Below are 16,117 nucleotides of genomic sequence, written 5' to 3'. Positions count from 1 at the left end.
CGAAACACATGGTGTGTAATGCACATTTAAATGCATGAGTAATAATGTTTCATCTTCACAAAGACAGTAATCGCTATGGCTTTAACAAGTGCCTAGAATTCATCTTCAAATATCAGGATGCTGTTTCCTGGCATTGTCAACATCCTCATAATTGTATCTTTCATAAAAATGAGTACTGTTAACATCACTGTTGTTTAGTATATCAATGAAAACTATGGGTTTCCCCACTTTATTCAAATTTTGGGACACAACAGCTGCTGTGCATATTCTGTCTTTGAGCAGTCACTTCATTTCATTTTGTGTGCATTCCACTAAGTGAAGCTGCACAGGTGCCGCTGGCATCTCCAACTTGGATAGCAGAGTCTTCTCTTGGCTCCTTCTGTTGCCACTTAAGAAACATTACTCTAGGGTAATCCATAAGATTCTATCAGGAAGTTCACAGCCCAGCTGTGACCTTTGTACAACACTGTTGTGCCTATTCAGTAACCACTGTATCAATCACTGAAAGAATTAACCAAAATCCATCAGCGGCAACAGACAGTCCCTCTAGGCAAAACATATATTAGTGTAAATAAAAAGCTAACTGGATCTGGTTTTTACGTGTATAATATTTGCATTAGGCAAATCAGTAATGTATCAAATGTGCATTTACTATCTTCCATCAAAGTCTTTACTATGACAAACTTTTCTGCAAATTCATTTTCCTTGCCTAATCACTAAATTTTCTGCTCATTAAAATTCTTCTTTTTCAATACATGTTACTTGTTCGTGATATAATCAGCATAATATTGTATATACAACCAATATCCTTTTGATGTATAGCAATGTGAATATTTGTCCATCCATGACGGGTAATGTTAAATTTTATCAATACTGTTTGTCTTTACATTCAAGCCCTGTCCTAAGAAAGAATGCTTACTAACTGTAACATATATCTTTATTTTAAAACTAATTTTACCTATAACATACACAAATAGATATATCTATGTACGTCTTGACAAGAAGAATGCATTTCAAACAAGAAACTGAATAGTAAGTTCCTAATGCAAACTTGATTCTTTTTAAAATTTAAATTTCTTGACAATAATTAAAAATAAATAAAAATTTGCATTTACTGACAATAATTATTTTTAAAAATTAAACATCCATATCTCAAATAGCACTTGCTATATCTTTTTCAAAATGTGTGATATTACTGACCTAAACAGGAATCAGAAAAATAAATCAACACAAAATTTTGCTAAGATTTAAAATTACTGGGATTTTGAAAACAAAATGTTCCATCAAAATTCCCTGACATGGTACCTTTGAATGTCAACCCAGGTATTTGATTCAAATTTTTTTTTGTTCAAAATTGTTTTTTTTTTTAATTTAAAAAAAAATGTTTTAAGTTCAGATGATAATGGTTAAGTTTCACTTTCCTTTTCCAAAATTAGAACTCATTTATATTCTGTCACATACTTCTTATACAAAAGAGTCTAAAATCTTCATCAGTCATCAAAGGCAGGTTGTTGTTGTTGTTATGGGGTTTAACGCCATTTTTCAGCACAAGATAGGCTATACATGGCGGCCAGTATTAATGATGGAGGAAGAACCCGGGAAAACCCCGGAAAGAACCACCGACCCACGAGAAGCTACCGGCAAGCTTTCTCACATATCCACATTGACCGAGCCCGAGACTCGAACCCATGTAGACAGAGGTGAGATGGCAGTGATCTGTGACGGAGAGCGCTTTAGACCACTCGGCCACTCGGGGCCCCTCAAAGGCAGGTAGAAGCTGAAAATGTTTACTCCTACAACAATTATAAGCAAGGTGACCTTTAAACCCATGTTGACTGTAATGTAAACATACCAATGTACATCTCTCCCTCAAAAACTTGCGCACATCAGGGTTCAAAAACATCAACCACACTAAGTGCAGCACAAGTTATCGAGGGACCTATAAAAAAAAAACCAAAACCAATAAAGGGATCAACGTAATGGCGGGGGGGGGGGGGGGGGCTGGCAGGTTATAGTGTTAAATACTCAGTTTATAATCAAGCTGAGATTAACAGTGTACTTTATTTTTTCCTCGTAGAGAAACATCAATTCCAGGATAAATTACAGTATACTGAGATCATCAAAAACATTATTCCACATGGTTATCATTCGTTTAACATGTGTACTACTTCACACATTGTGTACTATGTCACTAATTTGTGTGCTGAATTGGATACATTCTAGTTTTATTGTTTGATCCAACTTAGACGTTTTTTTTAAATACAAAAGATCGACATTCTTTCTGAGAAACATTGTCGATCGAACAAACTATCAACAGATAGATTTGGTTGTGATAGAAAATGAAAAACAAATCACAAGGGTTAATCATAACCAATATGAGTTTAATGGGTTTACAAATTTAAAATGACATAAATTTGAAAACGATAATACCTGCCGTTTGTGACACACCTGACAAATATAACTTTACATTTGAAAAAAAATCACTGATTTTTTTGTTATTCCTTGATTTCTCTGCTGCCGAGCAAAACTCCACAGATTTCTCAACAATATGATGTTTAAATAGTCAACAGTTTGAGTCTCCAGCCACGTATGGCAATATTAACAGAACTGGTCCTCTGTGTATTGTTCACATTTGATTATCTCTCTGAGCTGGCTTGGATAATTATATGCAGCCTGCTGATTCAGTGAGTATATCTCTCCAGCCTGCTGATTCAGTGAGTATATCTCTCCTGACAATGATTTTGTTTAATTCCATGTTGGCGTTGGAATCTCCAAAGCCATCCTTGGCTTGCCCTAAATTAAGATTCATTGTCCATAATTTTTGCCATTTTCTCTGCTTGGGCCTTGAGAATTGTTCCAGAGATGGGAACACCTTGTTCGCGTTGCTGTGTGAACCAAGTGTACACAGGATCATCTAATTTGGTATCTTGTGCAGTCTGTGCTCATTTTCGTTTGATCCCATCATCTGAATCAACATCATATAAGTAATCCCAAAGTTTCTGCTCATCATTAAGCCAACCTCGAAGTGTCAACTAAGCAATTTTTTGTTCATTGTAAACTTTGATTCTCGCTTCACCATTATGAACAGCTTTTCAGTCACTGAGTACGCATTTTGCTTGATTCCTTGGTCACATTTACAAATGAATACGACACATTACTGTTGGTAATATATACTTTAATGATGCTAAGTACATAAAAATGTGAAACCATTTTCGATTGGTCAAATAAAATGAATTTTGTTACTGTTAGTGACCACAAAAACTTAGGCTCAGATTTGCATGCCTTTTAATCATTTCTTTGTTGTTGTTTTAGGGTTTAGCGCCATTTTTCAGCACAAGATAGGCTATATATGGCCGCCAGTATAACTGGTGGAGGAAGAACACTGGAAAACCGAAGGAAGAACCACCGACCCACAAGAAGCTACTGGCAGGTTTTCCCACATACCCACACTAGCCGAGCTTCGGACGCAGACAGAAGTGAGATGGCAGTGATTTGGAACGGTGAGCACTTTAGACCACTCGGCCACTTGGGGCCCCAATTTTTTCTTTGTACCTCCCTTGCTTGAGTTGATAAAAAAAACCACATTCAAAGTGATAAAACAACAAAGGTTTCTTTTAATTGAGTTTTTAATGCAACAAACACTTCCCCAAGTTGTTGATCAAAACAAAGCCAGCATGTAATTAGGTTCTCACATAAGAACTCATGGGTTTCTATGTGATGGTCAATTGACTCTTTTTATGTTTTTTGAATACACATATGCTGCGATTATAATGTTTACAGTGAAATGGAATTAAAGGACATTTAATTGGCGTTTATTTCATTCTCTGTTGGCACTTGTTAGCATTCACCAAAAGTTTTCATTGATCGATATTTCACCAGACTGTTTTTATACAGTGTATTGACAACTATTTATCATAAAAAAACTTACATAATATATATCTTAGAACTTGCAAATTTCACAATATGGATTCTATCTTTATGGGCATTAATCACCATTTTCGATGATAAAACGAGTGATGTATCAAGGTTAAATAATAATAATAATAATAATAATAATAATAACAATAATGAGGACTTTGTATAGCGCCTAATCTTTAGAAGCTCTAAGCGCTTTACAACATTAGACAACACCTATAAGATAAAAAACATATAATGATATGATTACAAAAACAAACACCATGAAATTAGAAAACATTAAAAAACATGCTGAAAATATTTAAGGTAGGAAACATTATTAGGTCTTTAAGTTTGTTCTTGCTGTCGAAATAAGTGAGTTTTGAGAGCCCTCTTGAATGTGATCACTGTGTCTTTATATCTAAGTTCAGTGGGCAATTCATTCCATGTTGCTGGACCCTGGTATGCAGAACAACGCTGTCCATACGACTTTGTTTTCATAGTGGTAAAAATGAGTATACGACTGTCAGAAGAGGAGCTTAAGTATCCTACTGGTGTGTACACATGGGTGAGGTCGGATAGGTATGTTGGACTAGAGTCAGACAGTGAAACGTAGCACAGAGAACAAATTTTGTGTTTGATTCTGGATCAAATGGATAGCCAGTGTAGGGTACAAAGCAGCGGAAAGGTGTGCTCTGATCGTGGTACTCTAAGTATGATCCGAGCTACTGTGTTTTGAACTTTTTGAACTTTCTGGAGCAGATACTGAGATGAACCAGACAGAATTGAGTTACAATAGTCCAGTCTTGAAAGTACTAATGAACACACAAGTGTTTTAGTGGCATCAACTGAAAGATATTTGTGAATTGAGCTGATGCATCTCAGCTCAAGATATGCAGCCTTGCATATGTTCATGACATGTTGGTGCAATGTGAGAGTACTGTCCAGGGTAACACCTAGGTTTCTTACAGATTGTGTGAATTTAATGTTGGTGCTGCTGACATTTAGTGTTTGAGGTAAAGGATGTGAATGAGAACGTCTTTGTGTTGTGATCAGAATGGCCTCAGTTTTATCATCATTCATCTGCAGCTTGTTACATGTCATCCATGATTTTACATCAGAAATGCACCTCTCTACACCTTGGATGGTAGCACAAACTTCAGCTGGGTGGCTAGATTTGTATAATTGGGTGTCATCAGCATACAATTGGTGAGACACTGGATGATGATCTATGACAGAGTGTACAGAATGAAGAGAACAGATGCAAGAACAGACCCCTGTGGAACACCACAACATAGATCAACTGGGCTGGAGTGTGTTCCATTTGCAGACACAATTTGTGTCCTGTTGACCAAGTAGGACTTGAACCACAGTAAGGCTGTATCATGAAATCTACCAATTCTTATCATAATTTTTTCACATTCAGCATATTTTAAAGATATTTAAAATATATTTTCTTACGAAAAAAATTGGAAGCCACACCAGACACCACGTTATAAACTGGATCACAAATTATCTGGGCGGGAGTTATCGAGGGAGTGGTGCATTGTGAATCTACCACCAAAACTTCACTTATTAATGATCCTAAATAAGTCACTCATTGTTGATAGTTATCAAATTAACCCAAGTGTAATAAATTTGAAGCTTTTAGCAGTCTCCAACAGCTGTTATAAAAATTAATTTTTATACTGAGAACAAGTTCAGACTACAGTAATTCTGACAACAAACTATCAGTGCCTATTAAAATGTTAAAAATATTTGGTAATTATTTGCATTTTTAATTTCTCTTTTTAATTAGCACTATATAGACATTATTGTGCTGGCAGAGCATGAAACCACCTACTTAGCTCTTCCTACCTACATCCTGTGACCAGGCATAACAGATATTATAGGATTAAATATTCATGGCTCAGTATTAACACTAGCGATGACTTTACGGGGCAAGAGGTAGTAGCCTACTGCTGAGCTCTGTAGCATCATGGTCATGCATGATACACTAAAGTGGGTAGTATAATAAAAAGGTAGACAGATGTAGCTCTACAATGAAACCAAATAATCTGGAATATCTAGTTGCACTACAAAATACAGATAGAAAAACCTCATTGTTTGGACCAGACCATTTTTTAACCCAAAATTCGCCCGTGGTCGGAATCCGATTTTGTGTTTGGATTTTTAGACTTTTTGGTCTCAGATCTAAGGCAAACCAGTATGAACTGCAAACAGATGGATGAGCCTTTGCAAAAAGTAAGATAAGATGGGCATTTGGAATAAAGAGTGGTCCCCATAAAACAATAATGGTTCCAGTTAGCAAATTAAAAAAAAAAATTAAAAATAAAAAGAAGTCTAACTTTTACCCTTCTGCTCATGCACGAGTCAAATAGCCAACGAAAAACGATGTTTCTAACACAACTAGGCAGTATGTTATTGAAAGATGACCGGGGATTTTGTGTTTTCGAGTCTATTCATAAATAGCTTTCAAAATGTGTCTCCTACTAGATTTTCAGGCAAAAATGACAAAAAGGCTCCAGGGGTTAATGTGTTAATGGAACTATAAATTTTACCTAATTACTCAAAAAGTAAATAAAGTCTAAAGTTCCCTGGAAAGTACATCAAGCCGTTACATGTATCTGTGCATACCTGATCTGCTTTCAGAATACTGTATTCCTCTTCCCCTATCCCCTCCTGCTCACACTGGGGACACCTTATCTGCTGTCCACTGCTGCAAGAAAAAATAAATAAATACCACCTAAAACCCAAACTGATCTAGGGCTGGTAACCCTAAATTCATTGTAAATATTATCTCCTCCTGTTACACATGCATGTACAAAGCTTGGTCAACAAATATTCCAAATATCACTATAAATGCAATTTCTGTGAACTGGACACTGGACCTCTTCCCAGGGAAACCTGGTCAGGGACCAAAACATCACACCACTTGAACAGAGAGTAGTCATCAGATGGCCAAGTTTAGTGAATTTCCATCCAGCAATTTCTGATGAGACGTGATTATGAACAAACAGATCATGGATCGAAAGAAAGTCTAATGAACAGATAAAGGTTATCACAACAGCCAAATGCTAAAATGAACAAAAGATGAAACGCGTGCCCACCCTCTGGGGTAGCTCAAAATCCATGAGCCTCAGTTCTGATACCCACCCAGGCCAGCCTCAGTGCATGCTCATGGTAAAGGTAATTTGCTCCCATTCTTTCTTTGTCATGTAGCCAATCATGTGCCAAAATGTCCCTTAACAAACAACAAATCAACTAACTCAACCCACGCTGCAGATTAACAGACAGTGGTGTTATGCACTGGTTGTTGTTGTGTATAAATTTTATTATAAAATTTAAAAAGTTGTCATTCATACAGGTATATATATACACACAAACACACACATATATACAGTATATATATATTATTTGCACTTTTAATGTCTTCATTCAATAAATGGCAAAAGTTTGGTTCATGTATAAAATACATGAACCATTTGTAGATCTGTTACCTCCTCATTATGAGCTGGGTTGATAGTAAACATTCCAACTACCATTATTCATTACCAGTTCAATTCCTAAAATCTATGCAATATCTAATCCCATAGTTTAAAATAAATATTCTAACCAAAACATTTTGCTTGAGCACAATGAAATGAATACCACTTATTCTGCTGAAATTTGTCTTCTTTTTCAGCAGGCACAAATGATGGTCCACAGATTTTACACTGTTAGTAAGACTCCCTCCAGACACAGCAGTGCAGTCATCATGCCTGTCATCACAATAAGCACTTTCTAATGCTTTAAATGCATTATCATACTTTGGATCCCAATTGTTGGTGTCTTTCAAATGTTGTATTGCTTGCCCAACAAATTCAAGTGATGCCTGTAATCCATATAAATGAGAAAAATTCTTCATAGTTTGTGAAATTTCTTGTTCAAGAAGCAGATCATACACATGTGCCTGTGCATTATACGCTTTTCTAATGCTTTAAATGCATAACACTTTTGATCCCAATTATCAGTATCTTTCAAATGTATTGCTTTCCTAACAAACTCAAACGATGCTGAAATTTGACATAAATGAAGATTCTTCTTTGTTAGTGAGACTCCCAGTTCAAGAAGCAAATCACACACATCATATGTCTGTGTAGCAAAAGCATTTTCTAATGCTTTATGTGCATCAGCACACTCTGCATCCCAATTGTCAGAGACCTCAAATACTGTATTGCTTTCCTAACAAACTGAAATGAAGCCTGAGACTGACATAAATCAGAATGAGTTTTCACTTTTAGTGAGACTTTTAATTCACGAAGCCTGTCACACACATCATATGCTTATACATTACAAGCATTTTCAAATGCTTTTGATGCAGATAACGAGTGGGATTCCATTTCTCATTGTCTTGCAAAAGCTGTATTGCTTTCAGGGCAAAATGAAACAATACTGGAAATCTACATGGGCCTGGAAGATGTTTCAATGTTACTGAGACTCCCTCCTGAATCAGTAGATCACACACATAATACCTCGGTCCATCATTTGCACATTGAAATGCTTTAGATGCATTGTCACACATTGGATTCCAATTATCAGTGTCTATCAAATGCTGTATTATTTTCTTAACCTATTCCACTGTTTTAATTGTTCTTATAACATCAGGAAAATATATCATTGTTAGTGAGCCTCCCTCCTGAATCAGCAGAACAAAAGCATTATACACTGGACCCAAGATGCTTAATGCTTCAGATGCAACATCACACTTTGGATACATTTATCAGTGTCCTTCAATGTTGTATTATTTTCTTACAAGAATAAAATGTTCTGGTTTTCCATAAAACATCTTTAAAATTAGCATAAGTTTTCATTGTTATCGAGACTTCCTCCTGAATCAGCATTTCACAAAAATCATCTGTTTACCATAAGCCATGCTGTAAGGCAAAACATCTTATAATCCAAACTGTACATGGATAACGGCTGAAAGAGACCATAAAGTCTGCACAGAATAAGGTAGGATCATCTGAACAGATTTTTGTTGACAACAGAATACTGGTTGAATGATCTGAAAATTAAATCCAAACCCTTTTTGAAAGATAAATATAGTTATTACATTGATTGATAAACTCTGTGTACATTACAACTATAAGTAAAAATATATGCAGGAAAAGAGGCCCATAAGGGACTTATATTTCTACCTGGCACACATGTAACTTTACAGCTGAATTCATCAGTATGAGAACTTTGACAATACGGACAAATTAGGATTGAAATAGTATGATGCCACTAAAGTGGGTGGTATAGAAAGGTAAACAGATGTCTTATTTTTCGTTTTGGTCATTATGAATCCCATACTTTCTCTGGGAAATATACAGTGTGATTATTCTACTTTCTTCTGCATTTGTTTTCCTGCCCAAAATAAAATTCTCAGTAGTGGCATCTGATGCTGAGGGAGATTTCTACTTCCATTGTCACAATTTAATAGCTCTAACTACAGTATCTGAGCATTCAAAGTCCAGTGCACTGTTTGTTCTGTGGCATCTTTTTTCCAGTCGTAAGTTGTGTGACACCTTTTAAAGTATAAGTGAACTAAAGAAACATTTGTGTTGAGTTTAATGGTTAGGGTCAATGCATCAGTCCCCAATCAAACTTCTGGACTTTCTAAATGCATGTTTTCCAACTTGACAACAGTAGTACAAGATACTTTGTTAAACCTTAATGAGAACTGATCTAACTTATGAAAAAATATGGACTGCCTTAATGAGGTCTTGTTCAGGTTGGCAGGTCTGTACAAGAATGATAAAGAAACATTACGTAAACTTAAATCTTTAAGTTGATGATGATTAATTAGCAGTCCTAAAAATCCTCTAATGTCTTTCATATTTTTGTGTGAAAATAGAGCCATGTTTCATCTCTAATTCATGATTACAGTTGTGTTATATTGATCTTGCCATGCTTAGGCCCAAAAATGTCTTTCATATTGCACTAATCTGTCTGTCTGCCCATCCATCCATACATACTGATTATTATATATAAGGTACTAAGCACTTCAAGTACACAGCTAAACCAGCCCAATTAGATGCATAAATCAATTTCTGGAATTTTATTTTTTGTTTTGCTTTGAGAATTTCATGCATGGTTAACAAAGAAGCTCAGGTTCATGAGAAACCTGAAAATTAAGTAATAACATTTAATTCTGAACTTTCAAGTTGTTGCTAATAAGTTTGTTAGGTATTTATATTAGGCTTGTCAGAATCGTGCTAAAATATGAAAAGCACCTGAAAATTTGTAAAGTATAAGACCAAAGAAATTCAACAAAGTGATGAAATAAAACTACTTTAATTAGTGTATTCAGAACGATGTGGGATTTTGGCATTGGGATTTATGTACAAGATCTGGTAAAAAAACATACATGAGCACAAGGACACGAGCAGAATGCTAAGATTACTAATTATGGTTATCATCCTTGATTGCTTTTTTAAATAAAGATTTTATCACTATTCATAATTTTATTATTTCTTTAATTTATATTTATTCTGAACATGTTTACAACTTTAGAACATATAAAATAAATCCTATTTTTTTTTTAAACTTTGCATAAATTGTCAGGATTTCACATGGTCACCACCTGACCAAGTTTAGGGGCATTACCTTAAAATTATTTTACACTTTATATGTTCCCTTACTTTCTTACTTAGACACAACACACACACACATGCACACCCAGACACATACACTAACAAATATTTCACAAAGAGAACCACTCATTTACAAACCCAAAGTTGTATTACAGTACCCATGTTTTATTATATAAAAGTAAAGAAAAACTAAGAAATATATAATAAATCTCAAGAGAAATACTACTTGGGTTGTCTCATTATGTACAAGTGCACTATACATATCAACTTTTCTCTGAATCTTTGTTATTTTAATAGTTTTCTTTTCAATTTGCAAAATATTATAATGAATAGATTGTGACCCTGCTATAACACGGTAGTTGGGAGCCATAGAACCCGACCAACGAAAAAAGTTATAAGCAACCAGATCAGTTAGCTGAAGACAATGATGTATGTACCCCAATTTTTTTCAGCAGGGGTAGGTAATAAATAAGGGTGGTAAAACACGTGTTTCATCGGCACAGTTACCATCTTAAATCTATGCATATTAAATGAGAAATACACCTGTAATGAAAACAGAGAAGGCATAATAGTTTACTTTACTTAGAGGACCACGAATTGATATATATACATGAATGCAGTTTACATATACATGTCTAATTTAAAGCATGAATAGAGCATCAACACCATGTACTCACCCACAAATCTCATCATATACAAAATGAACCCACAATACAAGCAATACCAATGAAAAAATATGCACACACACAGACTTAAAATATTCAATAATTTTGTCACAGGTCATATTGGTCTGAATTCAGTGGAAAACAACACAATCATGAAACGAATGACAAAGAATTTACTTTCAGCAAGTCCCAAGTCATTAAAAGTTAGTTTGCATTTTAAGCCACGATTGGAAACATTCATAAGCATAAACTTTTTTCCCTGCAAAAAGGAAACTTTCACGGCACAGTTAACGTATTCAAGTCATGTTGGAAAATGCAAAAATCCATCAGATTCCATTGCTTTTATTTAAGTTTGGTACTGACTTCCTCTGAAGGAATGTTCTTTGTTTTTATTGAAAACTGTAGTCGGAATTCTTTGATGAAGGGTGCATGCATTATAAGAGTCACCGCTAAAGGTCAGCTTTGGAGAACCAAACAAATGCCCATTTCTTATTGTGGTGGCAACATCAAATAACTGTTTTGCATGACTGAGACTCATTTTTTTTCTTCTCCATTCGCTGAGCATGTTTTCATAACAATTGATGCTTCAAAGGTAATATGTTTCCTTTGAAATTTCTGCAAACTATTTTATCTTGCTACATTTTTAAAAAAGGAATTAGCTGTCATTCGGACTAGTCTAGTTACTGTTCCTCCCTGCCTAATGAATAAACCAATAAGTAAAATGTGGGTTTTTTGGTGTGTATTTTACATTTGTGGTACCAGCATGATGCTGCCTTCCATGCATATGTCAGAAATTTAATAAAGGGTCAACGAACGATAGAGACACAGGTGTTCTGGTCTGATGACAGAGATCATTACAGAAAATGTGAGTGTTCTGAAGGAATTAATTCTGAGTGAAAAGAAGATAAATTTTACTTACCTTCAACATACAAATGTCAGTCTATGTAAATATATTAATTACTAGCGAGCGGCAAAAAATACAAAGAAAGATAGATTATGAGATAATGCCTCAGCCAATTGATCTCCATTATCAGAAATGTCAACAACATAAAAGTAGATACCACACAACATACAGTACTCATGCTAGATGTCAAGATAAGTGGATTATGATTTAAAAATAATGTACTGTTTAGATGGTTTGTCAATATGGTCAAATTTTTTTTTATATGTAACAAAAGATACATTTCAGCACATTTTAGATCCAGTTTGCGGCTTTTTTTCATGGGGCCTCTGAATTTCTCCACTCCAAACCAATGGCTGCATATGCAAATTTAAACAGGCAATAACGTCGCCAATAAAAAAATTGCCAACATTGGCAAAGCCCTACACGATCCCAGAATAAACTTTTTATACATATTTTTCGTACTTTTAAGAAGAAAATAATACATTTTTGTGTACGAGAAAAATACCTATAAAATTTCAGGAGCCACGCGAAGATCATCTTGTAATATTCATATGCAATCACACTGGATAAACAAAATAAAATAAAATAATAAACAATGAAATAATCAACCTGACACATTGCACAAATATTTTTTTTAAAATTTATCCAGCCAATAATAGCAACAAATTTGTACACATGCACACACACACACACATACATTTACATATAAATAGTCATAATTTAAATTCAAACTGGATGCAAGTCTTCCTGTAAATTTAAACTTCTACCTTAAAAAGTTTTGTATTATCCCTTGGTGAAAGAGAGTGTGTGTGTGTGTGTGATTTGGATTTTTAACACAGCTTTAACAATTTTCCCAGTCATATCGCTACAGAGTCTGCAGTTTATAGTGATGTCTAGCACTGGGGCATCATGCCGCAGACATGTAGTATGATGTCCCACCCAGTCACATTATCCTTAAACCAGGCTGACCAGTCCTAACACTAACCTCTTAATGCTGAGCGCCAAGTGTGGCAGCTGTTAAATACCATTTTTATAAGTCTTTGGTATGACATGGCCAGGGATCGAATCCACGACCTCCTGCATCTGAGGCAGACACTCTAACCATTAGGACACTGGATTGGTCCCCCTTGGAGGAAGAAGTGACTTCCTTAAATTTCTGACCCAGCATAAGCCCTGGAACCTATCTGTTCAAATCTACATAAGTTTTACTCGATGTGCATTATTTCAAATCTGTTGCTAATCCCTAATATATAACCTTTTTCAAAAAAAGGTTGGTAAGAGTAAACTATTGGCCATGTAGCTATAAGCCAGTAAACTTGAGTACCATGACTAAAACATTTAAAGTACTTTATGAGTTTAAAAGTCCTATACTAGTTGGAAATGACTGACGACAGAGACTACTGACCAACAAATCTCATTGACCTTTATCTTTGGCCAAGGTGTGCAGTCTCAAAACAAAACTTACTTTGCAAAAATGATTATTCTCTTATTAATCTCAGCCATGACCATAACTGCATGATCCTGTGACATCAGAATAACTAGGTTTCTTTATTGTCATAAGCACAAGGCAACCACAAAGTCTGATCAAGGAACTAGGTCTAGAATATAATTGATTCTGCAAAATGATCTTGACCTTTTACCATAATATCAATATACCTCTTCCATATTTTCAATGGAACCCTTCCACAAACTGGTCAAGGTAACTGGATCTAGAACACAAGTTATTATGCAAAAACCAGTTTTACTCATTCAGTAGCAGTGACCTTGATCAATGACCCCAGAATTCATCCACAAACTCTGCTGAAGGTAAAGAGTCAAGAATTAAAAATTAACAGTTTTCTTTTTTTAACTGCTATATTAACCTTTGACCTGTGACACCATAGTCAATATGCTACTTCCTTATTCCTGGTGAAAACCATTTTCATAGTTTGGTCAGTGTCTGTGATATAGAACTAATGTTATTATGCAAAAATCTTTCTTCATTTAATCAGTGACCATGATCTTTGACTGTGTGACCCCTAAATCAATATGACAAGTACAAATGTTAGTCCACATTTGTAATATTGATCTATATGTTATTGTGCAGAGACTATATCTCTTCTTTGAGTCACTGGCCTTGAACTCTGACCCCCAAATCAATTGGATTCTTTCTTTTATTGTTAGGTAGCCATATCAGCTTAGTAGAGTGTCTGCCTGATAATCCAATATTCACAGGTTCCATTCCTGCCTAGAGTATGTGTCCTTGGGGAAGACACTTATCTCTCACTTCCACAGCATGATGTAACCAAATTGTGGTGAAAGTGCCAATAAAACCAACAACAGCAAATAAGTTTCTTTTGTCAATTAGAGCTCAGCTGTGAAGTTTGGCAAAGGTATTTTTTCCAGAAATAATGTTATCATGCATAAAAGGAAAGGTTAATACACAAACTGTAAGAAAGATTGGGTCATAAAATAAAAAAAACTCTTCCAAAATACAGGCACTGATAACAAGAACAAGAAGGGGCCCCAAGTGGCCAAGTGCTTCAAAGTGGTGGACTTTACCTATTACTGCTATCTCACCTCTGTCTGCATGGGTTCTAGTTTCAAGCTCGACAAATGTGGGTATGTGAGAAAGCTTGCCAGTAGCTTCCAGAGGGTTGGTGGTTCTTACTGGGATTTTCCCAGGTTCTTCCTCATCCATTATCACTGGCCACATTGTACAGTCTATTATATGCTGAAAAATGACATTGAACTGACAACAACAAAAATGGATAAAACTTGATGATTAATAAAATCTTAATGTACTAAAAGCTTTAAAGTTAAACAATAACAGAACATTTATTATCATTCAGATGTGTAATATGTTGGGGGGGGGCAAAGCTGAAAATTAAATGAATAAGTTCTGCATATTACTGAACTTGTGAATAACACTGCAGAACACAGAAACTTCATTGTCATCATCAACATCATAATAGTTATTGTCCCCATGATCATTATTCAAGAAAGCAAACTACAAGCATATAGGTGAAACTTACTTGAGAGCTTTATCAATGCATCCTTTACAGAATCTATGTCCGCAGAAACTCTGTATTGGCTCTCGCAAAATTAAATGACAGAGGCTACAGAGGAACTTCTTATCAAAATCAGCCTGCACAAAAATGATGACCGGGTAACCTCCATAAAACTCCGCTGGTACAGCCATATTGTTCAGAACCAGCAGTTTGTCACTTCAATTTGATATTCAGTTCAACAGTTCACTGAATGTCAGTTGGAAAACTGGATATCACTCTGAAATTTAAAATCACTGAGGTCAATTTATGGAATCTTTAAGTAAAAACTAACAGCATGTGGATAGTATAATCATTAACAGCATGAGGCATGTATTTATTATTTAATATTTTTCTACTCAAATTGTTTTTACCATAGTAATAAACAAGAGACTAATGTGGATCTTACATCTTTGACCTGACTTGCATTTCACCAAGCAGGCCTACAGAAAAATGTAACTACATATAAACTATTTCCAAGCTTCTACATTAGGTCTTTCCTGAAAAGATCTTTCCAAAAACAGAGACATAATTAATAATAAGTTCTTGCTCACAATCAAACCCATGACATAAACATATTTACAAAGTTTTAGTCAAATCAGATGGGAAACATGGTCTCAGGAGACAAGATGCAGCATGATTATGGTACCTCATTACATGGTCCAGTCACACTTGGTAAAGAATCTGAATACAGAGCATGATTTGGTAAAACGTTCTCCAAGCAGATGCAAGATCATTTCAATAATACGTGTGGAACTAGCTTATTGTCAAATCTGTCTTGAGATCTATACAACTGTATGCCCTTATTGCAATTCTGATCCAAAATTTGATCACAAATATGTAGCCTTGCATTTGGTAACTGTTATGGGGTACAAAAGTTGCAAACAATAACATCCAACACAATGTATATTCCCAGCCAATTTTTAACATGATTTTCAAGATCAAATACATGCCAACCCCCTCACCCTCCCCATGAGGTATAAGCATAATTATTGCTATTAGAAGTGG

At 35.2% G+C, this 16,117-nt stretch overlaps 1 protein-coding gene across 6 annotated transcripts in view; it reads right to left on the bottom strand.

Annotated features, from left to right (window-relative positions):
- Window positions 1-16,117, bottom strand: part of LOC149779134 (TNF receptor-associated factor 2-like) — a 93,956-nt gene that overhangs the window by 35,012 nt on the left and 42,827 nt on the right. For 4 of the 6 annotated variants that reach the window (XM_089939692.1, XM_089939690.1, XM_089939693.1 and 1 more), the window contains 2 exons: window positions 15,098-15,350; window positions 6,532-6,613 (listed from right to left, as the gene is read on the bottom strand). In XM_089939692.1, coding sequence (XP_089795818.1) covers window positions 6,532-6,613; window positions 15,098-15,264 — 249 coding nt within the window. In that variant the 5' untranslated portion in view covers window positions 15,265-15,350. Of the gene's footprint in view, window positions 1-6,531; window positions 6,614-7,545; window positions 8,819-15,097; window positions 15,351-16,117 lie in introns of those variants that run through there. The other 2 variants (XM_089939694.1, XM_089939696.1) reach the window with 2 other exon arrangements.

This window comes from Sinohyriopsis cumingii, chromosome 17, assembly GCF_028554795.1.
Source record: "Sinohyriopsis cumingii isolate HCF-2022 chromosome 17, ASM2855479v2, whole genome shotgun sequence".
Lineage (NCBI taxonomy): Eukaryota > Metazoa > Mollusca > Bivalvia > Unionida > Unionidae > Sinohyriopsis > Sinohyriopsis cumingii.
This window is presented reverse-complemented; position numbering and strand designations above follow the sequence as displayed.